Source organism: Oncorhynchus nerka, linkage group LG10 (assembly GCF_034236695.1).
Source record: "Oncorhynchus nerka isolate Pitt River linkage group LG10, Oner_Uvic_2.0, whole genome shotgun sequence".
In the NCBI taxonomy this organism is placed as follows: domain Eukaryota; kingdom Metazoa; phylum Chordata; class Actinopteri; order Salmoniformes; family Salmonidae; genus Oncorhynchus; species Oncorhynchus nerka.
The window spans coordinates 16,046,460-16,056,758 of NC_088405.1; the positions used below are offsets into that span (position 1 = coordinate 16,046,460).

Genomic DNA, 10,299 nt, shown 5'->3' on the forward strand with positions numbered 1-10,299 from the left:
TAAAGCCGCTAGCAGTGGCTAACAATGACTAAATATCTTGTAGCTAGTTAGCTGGTTAGCTTCTGGAGGTTCTTGAATGTGTTCTAAAAATAAAAAATAATAGCGATTCCGTATCACATTGGGTGAGGCAGGTTACCGGAAGGTATAATCGAATTAAAAATTGAAAAGAGATTGAAAGTAAATATGGGTCCAGTGAGTGGTTGGGCTGGCTGGGGACGCGGCGATTCAGACAGGTAGAAGGCCTGTGCTAACAAGCTAACAGTTAGTAGGCCGGGGCTGAGCAAGCTAGCAGGCCGAATTAGCAAGCAAGCAGATTAATTTTTATTTTTTTATTTTTTTACCTTTATTTAACTAGGCAAATCAGTTAAGAACAAATTCTTATTTTCAATGACGGCCTAGGAACAGTGGGTTAACTGCCTGTTCAGGGGCAGAACGACAGATTTGTACCTTGTCAGCTCGGGGGTTTGAACTTGCAACCTTCCAGTTACTAGTCCAACACTCTAACCACTAGGCTACCCTGCCGATAGCAAGGGCTAGAAAGTTAGTCATTTGGGGACGTCGCGATGGGGTGAGTCTGTTTATGCCTCTTCATTCGGTGACGTCGATAGACCAGTCGTGGGTCCGGATATTGTAGCCCAGGAGTATGCTTCGGTGGTAGCACAGGAGCTCTGGCTGGGCTAGCTTCAAGCTAAGTGGATGGAAACGCTAGCCAGGAGTAATCATCCGGGATTGCGGTTAGCTAGTTAGCTAGTTGTGAAGTTCCAGCTGAAAATGTTCCGTTTGCGGGGGGAATCCGGGGATAAAAAAAAATAAAAATAATAATAGGTCCGTTATGCTCTGGTTAGGGTCGCGTTGTTCGAACTGGCGAGAGCTTTCCGAGCTAAAGGTTAGCTGATGACCAGTTAGCTGATGACCGCTAGCAATGGTTTGCTGGTAGTTAGCTGGCTAGCTTCAGTTGAGAGGTTCCGGATCCGAAGTAGATATAAGTACTTTAGAAAAAAAGCAGATCCGCGCTACATTGGGTGAGGCGGGTTGCAGGAGAGTATTTAGAAGTTGAGGTTTAAATGTTTTAAAAGATATGCGAAGAAAAATATGTTTTAAAAAAAAAACGATATATACAAGGGACACGACACGACAAGACGTCCGACTGCTACGCCATCTTGGATAAACCAGATGGCTACCAGCTCAGGTGTATATCCAGAACCAATTCCAGGTGTATATCCAGAACAAATTCCAGGTGTATATCCAGAACAAATTCCAGGTGTATATCCAGAACAAATTCCAGGTGTATATCCAGAACAAATTCCAGGTGTATATCCAGAACAAATTCAAGATGTATATCCAGAACAAATTCAAGGTGTATATCCAGAACAAATTCAAGATGTATATTCAGAACAAATTCAAGATGTATATTCAGAACAAATTCAAGGTGTATATCCAGAACAAATTCAAGATGTATATCCAGAACAAATTCAAGGTGTATATCCAGAACAAATTCAAGGTGTATATCCAGAACAAATTCAAGATGTATATCCAGAACAAATTCAAGATGTATATTCAGAACAAATTCAAGGTGTATATCCAGACCAAATTCAAGATGTATATCCAGAACAAATTCAAGGTGTATATCCAGAACAAATTCAAGATGTATATCCAGAACAAATTCAAGGTGTATATCCAGAACAAATTCAAGGTGTATATCCAGAACAAATTCAAGGTGTATATCCAGAACAAATTCAAGATGTATATCCAGAACAAATTCAAGGTGTATATCCAGAACAAATTCAAGGTGTATATCCAGAACAAATTCCAGGTGTATATCCAGAACAAATTCAAGGTGTATATCCAGAACAAATTCAAGGTGTATATCCAGAACAAATTCAAGATGTATATCCAGAACAAATTCAAGATGTATATTCAGAACAAATTCAAGGTGTATATCCAGAACAAATTCAAGGTGTATATCCAGAACAAATTCAAGGTGTATATCCAGAACAAATTCCAGGTGTATATCCAGAACAAATTCAAGGTGTATATCCAGAACAAATTCAAGGTGTATATCCAGAACAAATTCAAGATGTATATCCAGAACAAATTCAAGATGTATATCCAGAACAAATTCAAGATGTATATTCAGAACAAATTCAAGGTGTATATCCAGAACAAATTCAAGATGTATATCCAGAACAAATTCAAGATGTATATCCAGAACAAATTCAAGATGTATATTCAGAACAAATTCAAGGTGTATATCCAGAACAAATTCAAGATGTATATCCAGAACAAATTCAAGAAAGCGTACAGTATTTTATAGAGCCATTATTGAATGGACCTCCCTTCCATTTCATATTGCTCAAATGAACAACAAACCTGGTTTCAAAAAACAGATAAAGCAACACCTCACGGCACAACGCCTCTCCCCTGTTATGTGTGTATTGATATGTAGGCTATGGGTGTTTTTTTAAATGGATGTAGTTCTGTCCTCGATCTGTTCTTTTTTTTAAATGATCTGTATTATGTCATGTTTCATGTTTTGTGCGGACCCCAGGAAGAGTAGCTGCTGCTTTAAATGCTGCTTTAAAATGCAAATAAATCAATTGGAAAAGTACACTGATTCCTATCATCAAGTATGTCAATATCCTGAACTACAACTGTAGTATGCAGCTTGACAATACCATTTACAGTTTCCATTTTAAGATCTTTTGTATTTGATGCAATTCAAATTCCTGTATCTACCTCTTCATTCACAATGAAAAGAAGAACGCTTGTTGTGGTAAACAAGCAACAGAAGGATGGAGAAGAAAAGATGGAAGGAAGAAAAACCTGAGCTTGAGAAAGAAAGACTAATCTCACGGGACTGACTAAGGGCTGTCAGAGCCTACCTCTCTTCTCTCTTCCTCTCATCCCCCTCTTCTCTCTCCCTCTCCTCTCATCCCCATCTTCTCTCTCTCCCTCTCTTCCCCTCATCCCTCTTTTCTTCTCTCTCCCTCTCCTCCTCTCATCCCCCTCTTATTTCTCTCCTCCTCTCATCCCTCTCTTCTCTCTCTCCCTCTCCTCCTCTCATCCCCCTCTATTCTCTTTTCCTCTTGAAATAATGCAGAGATGATAAATTCATGAGTAGTGGCCTGCTTACTGTTGTACAAATGCAGCTTTGAGAGGGACGAAGGGAGAGGCATGTTAGTGTTAGTCAAACTTATATTTAGATCCACTGAGGGAGAGAGGGATGGCAGAGAGATTGAGGGAGAGAGGGATGGAGGGAGAGATGGATTGGAGGGATGGAGGGAGAGGTGATTGCAGCCACTGAGAGAGACATTAAGGGGACTGTACTGCATTGTCTGTATGTTCTCCTTCTCCCTCTCTCCCCTACCCCTCTTTATTTCACACTCCCCCTCTCTGTCTCTCTCTGTCCTTCTCCCCCTCTCTCTCCCCCTCTCTGTCTCTCTCTGTCCTTCTCCGTCTCTCTCTCCCTCTCTCTGCCTCTCTCTCCCCCTCTCTGTCTCTCTCTGTCCTTCTCCGTCTCTCTCTCTCCTCTCTCCCCCTCTCTGTCTCTCTCTGTCCTTCTCCTCTCTCTCTCTCCTCTCTCCCCCCTCTCTCTCCCCCTCTCTGTCTCTCTCTCCCCTCTCTGTCTCTCTTCTGTCTCCCTATGTCTCTCTCTCTCCCTCTCTCTGCCTCTCTCTCCCCCTCTCTGTCTCTCTCTGTCTCCCTATGTCTCTCTCTCTCCCTCTCTCTGCTCTCTCTCCCCTCTCTGTCTCTCTCTGTCCTTCTCCGTCTCTCTCTCTCCCTCTCTCCCCCTCTCTGTCTCTCTCTGTCCTTCTCCGTCTCTCTCTCCCTCTCTCCCCTCTCTCTCCCCTCTCTGTCTCTCTCTGTCTCCCTATGTCTCTCTCTCTCCCTCTCTCTGCCTCTCTCTCCCTTCTCACTCTCTCTCCCCCTCTCTGTCTCTCTCTGTCTCCCTATGTCTCTCTCTCCCTCTCTCTGCCTCTCTCTCCCCTTCTCTGTCTCTCTCTGTCCTTCTCCGTCTCTCTCCCCCTCTCTGTCTCTCTCTGTCTCCCTATGTCTCTCTCTCTCCCTCTCTCTGCATCTCTCTCCCCTTCTCTGTCTCTCTCTGTCCTTCTCCCCCTCTCTCTCCCCCTCTCTGTCTCTCTCTGTCTCCCTATGTCTCTCTCTCTCCCTCTCTCTGCCTCTCTCTCCCCTTCTCCGTCTCTCTCTCCCCCTCTCTGTCTCTCTCTGTCTCCCTATGTCTCTCTCTCTCCCTCTCTCTGCCTCTCTCTCCCCTTCTCTGTCTCTCTCTGTCCTTCTCCGTCTCTCTCCCCCTCTCTGTCTCTCTCTGTCCTTCTCCGTCTCTCTCTCCCTCTCTCCCCCTCTCTCTCCCGTCTCTCCCCTCTCTCTGTCTCTCTCTCTCCATAGTTCCATAACCTACAGGAGTTGAGACACAGTGTGTCTGTAGCCACCAAGGTGTTCATCCAGAGAGACTACAGCCAAGGGACTACCTGTCGCTTCCAGACTAAGTTCCCCTCTGAGCTGGACAGCAGGGTGAGCACACACACACACCTGTGTGACACATCTCATGTCCAAGAGATGAGAGGGGAGGGGAGAGGGGACATAGGGAGGTTGGGTATAGAGGAGGGGGAGGGGGAAAGGACATAGGGAGGTGGGGTATAGGGGGAGGGGACATAGGGAGGTGGGGTATAGGGGAGGGGGAGGGGACATAGGGAGGTGGGGTATAGGGGAGGGGGAGGGGACATACGGAGGTGGGGTATAGGGGAGGGTAAATGGGGAGGTGGGGTATAAGGGAGGGGGAGGGGACATAGGGAGATGGGGTATAGGGGAGGGGGCATAGGGAGGTGGGGCATAGGGGAGGGACATGGGGAGGTGGGGTATAGGGGAGGGGACGGGGAGGGGACATCGGAGGTGGGGTATAGGGGAGGGACAGGGGACATAGGTAGGTGGGGTATAAGGGAGGGGAGGGGACATTGGGAGGTGGCGTATAGGGGAGGGGACAGGGGACATAGGTAGGTGGGGTATAAGGGGGGAGGGGACATCGGGAGGTGGGGTATAAGGGAGGGGGAGGGACATTGGGAGGTGGGGTATAGGGGAGGGGGGGACAGGGGACATAGGTAGGTGAGGTATAAGGGGGGGGGAGGGACATCGGGAGGTGGGGAGGGGGGGACAGGGGACATAGGGAGGTGGGGATAGGGGAGGGGGGGGACATAGGGAGGTGGGGTATAGGGGAGGGGGAGGGGACATACGGAGGTGGGGTATAGGGGAGGGTAAATGGGGAGGTGGGGTATAAGGGAGGGGGAGGGACATAGGGAGATGGGGTATAGGGGAGGGGGCATAGGGAGGTGGGGCATAGGGGAGGGACATGGGGAGGTGGGGTATAGGGCAGGGACGGGGGAGGGACATCGGAGGTGGGGTATAGGGGAGGGACAGGGGACATAGGTAGGTGGGGTATAAGGGAGGGGGAGGGGACATTGGGAAGTGGCGTATAGGGGAGGGGACAGGGGACATAGGTAGGTGGGGTATAAGGGAGGGGGAGGGGACATCGGGAGGTGGGGTATAAGGGAGGGGAGGGACATTGGGAGGTGGGGTATAGGGGTATAGGGGAGGGGATAGGGGACATAGGTAGGTGAGGTATAAGGGAGGGGGAGGGGACATCGGGAGGTGGGGTATAGGGGAGGGACAGGGGACATAGGTAGGTGGGGTATAAGGGAGGGGGAGGGGACATTGGGAGGTGGCGTATAGGGGAGGGGACATAGGGAGGTGATATTCTATGGGAGGAGGGAGAGGATATAGGTAGGTGGGGTATAGGGAGCGGGGAGGAATAAAGGGAGGGGGTTTAGGGAGGGGAGAGAATATATGGAGGTGGGAAATAGGGGAGGGGGAGGGGACATAGGGTGGTGGGGTATAGGGGAGGAGGGAGGGGAGGGGACACAGGGTGGTGGGTTATAGGGGAGGAGAGAGGGGAGGGGATATAGGGTGGTGGGGTATAGGGGAGGGGGACATATGGAGGTTGGGAGGGGGACATATGGAGGGGGACATAGGGAGGTGAGGTATAGGGGAGGAGGGAGGGGGGATGGGGGAGCAGACATAGGGAGGTGAGGTATAGGGGAGGAGGGAGGGGGATGGGGGAGAGGACATAGGGAGGTGAGGTATAGGGGAGGAGGGAGGGGGATGGGGGAGAGGACATAGGGAGGTGGGGTATAGGGGAGGAGGGAGGGGGATGGGGAGAGGACATAGGAGTTGAGGTATAGGGAGGACATAGGGAGGTGGGGTATAGGGAGGAGGGAAGGGGATTGGGGGAGAGGACATAGGGAGGAGGGAGGGGACATAGGGAGGTGAGGTATAGGGGAGGAGGGAGGGGGATGGGGGAGAGGACAGAAGGAGGTGGGGTATAGGGGAGGAGGGAGGGGGATGGGGAGAGGACATAGGAGGTGGGATAGGGGAGGAGGGAGGGGGATGGGGGAGAGGACATAGGGAGGCGGGGTATAGGGGGAGAGGACATAGGGAGGTGAGGTATAGGGGAGGAGGGAGGGGGATGGGGGAGAGGACATAGGGAGGTGGGGTATAGGGAGGGGGAGAGGACATAGGGAGGTGGGGTATAGGGGAGGGGAGGGGGAGAGGACATAGGGAGGTGAGGTATAGGGGAGGAGGGAGGGGGATGGGGGAGAGGACATAGGGAGGCGGGGTATAGGGGAGACGACATAGGGAGGTGAGGTATAGGGGAGGAGGGAGGGGGATGGGGGAGAGGACATAGGAGGTGGGGTATAGGGAGGGGGAGAGGACATAGGGAGGTGGGGTATAGGGGGAGAGGACATAGGGAGGTGGGGTATAGGGGGAGAGGACATAGGGAGGTGGGGTATAGGGGATGGGGGAGAGGACATAGGGAGGTGGGGTATAGGGGAGGAGGGAGGGGGAGGGGACATAGGGTGGTGAGGTATAGGAGAGGAGGAAGGGGGATGGGGGGAGAGGACATAGGGAGGTGGGGGAGAGGGGGAGAGGACATAGGGAGGTGGGGTATAGGGGAGGGGGAGAGGACATAGGGAGGTGGGGTATAGGGGAGGAGGGAGGGGGATGGGGGAGAGGACATAGGGAGGTGGGGGAGAGGGGGAGAGGACATAGGGAGGTGGGGTATAGGCGGGAGAGGATATAGGGAGGTGGGGTATAGGGGGAGAGGACATAGGGAGGTAGGGTATAGGGGAGGGGGAGAGGACATAGGGAGGTGAGGTATAGGGAGGAGGGAGGGGGATGGGGGAGAGGACATAGGGAGGCGGGGTATAGGGGGAGACGACATAGGGAGGTGAGGTATAGGGGAGGAGGGAGGGGGATGGGGGAGAGGACATAGGGAGGTGGGGTATAGGGGAGGGGGAGAGGACATAGGGAGGTGGGGTATAGGGGGAGAGGACATAGGGAGGTGGGGTATAGGGGGAGAGGACATAGGGAGGTGGGGTATAGGGGATGGGGGAGAGGACATAGGGAGGTGGGGTATAGGGGAGGAGGGAGGGGGAGGGGACATAGGGTGGTGAGGTATAGGAGAGGAGGGAGGGGGATGGGGGAGAGGACATGGGGAGGTGGGGGAGAGGGGGAGAGGACATAGGGAGGTGGGGTATAGGGGAGGGGGAGAGGACATAGGGAGGTGGGGTATAGGGGGAGGAGGGAGGGGGATGGGGGAGAGGACATAGGGAGGTGGGGGGAGAGGGGGAGAGGACATAGGGAGGTGGGGTATAGGCGGGAGAGGATATAGGGAGGTGGGGTATAGGGGGAGAGGACATAGGGAGGTAGGGTATAGGGATGGGGAGAGGACATAGGGAGGTAGGGTATAGGGGAGGAGGGGAGGGGAGGGGACATAGGGTGGTGAGGTATAGGGGAGGAGGGAGGGGGATGGGGGAGAGGACATAGGGAGGTGGGGGAGAGGGGGAGAGGACATAGGAGGTGGGGTATAGGGGAGGGGGAGAGGACATAGGGAGGTGGGGTATAGGGGAGGAGGGAGGGGGATGGGGGAGAAGACATAGGAGGTGGGGAGAGGGGGAGAGGACATAGGGAGGTGGGGTATAGGGGAGGGGGAGAGGACATAGGAGGTGGGGTATAGGGGAGGGGGAGAGGACATAGGGAGGTGGGGTATAGGGGGAGAGGACATAGGGAGGTGGGGTATAGGGGGAGAGGACATAGGGAGGTGGTGTATAGGGGGAGAGGACATAGGGAGGTGGGGTATAGGGGTGAGAGGACATAGGAGGTGGGGTATAGGGGGAGAGGACATATGGAGGTGGGGTATAGGGGGAGAGGACATAGGGAGGTGGGGTATAGGGGAGGGGGAGAGGACATAGGGAGGTGGTGTATAGGGGGAGAGGACATAGGGAGGTGGTGTATAGGGGGAGAGGACATAGGGAGGTGGGGTATAGGGGAGGGGGAGAGGACATAGGAGGTGGTGTATAGGGGGAGAGGACATAGGGAGGTGGGGTATAGGGGGAGAGGACATAGGGAGGTGGGGTATAGGGGGAGAGGACATAGGGAGGTGGGGTATAGGGGGAGAGGACATAGGGAGGTGGGGTATAGGGGGGAGAGGACATAGGAGGTGGGGTATAGGGGGAGAGGACATAGGGAGGTGGGGAGAGGGGGAGAGGACATAGGGAGGTGGGGTATAGGGGGAGAGGACATAGGGAGGTGGGGTATAGGGGGAGAGGACATAGGGAGGTGGGGTATAGGGGAGAGGACATAGGGAGGTAGGGTATAGGGGATGGGGAGAGGACATAGGGAGGTAGGGTATAGGGGAGGAGGGAGGGGGAGGGGACATAGGGTGGTGAGGTATAGGGAGGAGGGAGGGGGATGGGGGAGAGGACATAGGGAGGTGGGGGGAGGGGGGAGAGGACATAGGGAGGTGGGGTATAGGGGAGGGGGAGAGGACATAGGAGGTGGGGTATAGGGGAGGAGGGAGGGGGGATGGGGAGAGGACATAGGGAGGTGGGGGGAGAGGGGGTAGAGGACATAGGAGGTGGGGTATAGGGGAGGGGGAGAGGACATAGGGGAGGTGGGGTATAGGGGAGGGGGAGAGGACATAGGGGAGGTGGGGTATAGGGGGAGAGGACATAGGAGGTGGGGTATAGGGGGAGAGGACATAGGGAGGTGGTGTATAGGGGGAGAGGACATAGGGAGGTGGGGTATAGGGGGAGAGGACATAGGGAGGTGGGGTATAGGGGGAGAGGACATAGGGAGGTGGGGTATAGGGGGAGAGGACATAGGGAGGTGGGGTATAGGGGGAGAGGACATAGGGAGGTGGGGTATAGGGGGAGAGGATATAGGGAGGTGGGGTATAGGGGGAGTACGGGGGATGTCATGTCACGTACAGAGACAGAGTGAGGGAAGCAGGTAGAGAGGCAAGTTTAAAGAGAGAGGGAGAGTGAAGAGAGGAAGAGGTGATGAGTGAGAAGATGGATAGAGAGGGGGACAGGAGAAGGATTGTTTCAGAAACAGATAGCTTTGAGAGTGAGCTTACAGTTCTGTCAGTTCTCTCAGTAAAACAGACACCTCCAGACTATTTCTTCTCCTCATGTCCAATTCCGAGTTCACAAGTGTAACTAATGTACAGAATCATAGCAGTGTTTTTAAACCAGTGACAGTACAACTCTCGTCACACTTTATTTGGATAGTCTGGAATGTCCATCTGCTTTACAGATGGTCATACTATCAATAAGCAACTGCTTGCTAAGGTTAGGGTTATGGTTAGGTTAGAGTAAAGGTTAGGATGAGGGTTAAGGTTAGGTTTATGGTAAGGGTTAGGATAAGGGCTAAGGTTAGGGTAAGAATAAGGGTTAGGATAAGGGTTAAGGTTAGGTTTAGAGTAAGGGTTAGGATAAGGGTTACAGTAAGGGTTTAGAGTAAGGGTTACGTTTGGGTTTAGAGTAAGGGTTAGGATAAGGGTTAAAGTAAGGGTTTAGAGTAAGGGTTAAGGTTGGGTTTAATGTAAGGGTTAGGATAAGGGTTAAGGTTGGGTTTAGAGTAAGGGTTAGGATAAGGGTTAAGGTTAGGTTTAATGTAAGGGTTAGGATAAGGGTTAAGGTTGGGTTTAGAGTAAGGGTTAGGATAAGGGTTAAAGTAAGGGTTTAGAGTAAGGGTTAGGATAAGGGTTAAAGTAAGGGTTTAGAGTAAGGGTTAAGGTTGGGTTTATAGTAAGGGTTAGGATAAGGGTTAAAGTAAGGGTTTAGAGTAAGGGTTAGGATAAGGGTTTAGAGTAAGGGTTAGGATAAGGGTTAAGGTTGGGTTTAATGTAAGGGTTAGGATAAGGGCTAAGGTTGGGTTTAGAGTAAG

The 10,299-nt window shown here is 52.1% G+C and overlaps 1 protein-coding gene across 1 annotated transcript in view; it reads left to right on the forward strand.

The window, feature by feature from the left end:
- Nucleotides 1-4,398: 4,398 nt before the first annotated feature.
- golga7bb (golgin A7 family, member Bb) overlaps nt 4,399-10,299 on the forward strand; it is a gene marked incomplete at its 5' end in the record, with an annotated part of 13,964 nt that continues 8,063 nt past the window's right edge. Inside the window, 1 exon segment of the mRNA XM_065023055.1 lies at nt 4,399-4,530. Coding sequence (XP_064879127.1) covers nt 4,399-4,530 — 132 coding nt within the window.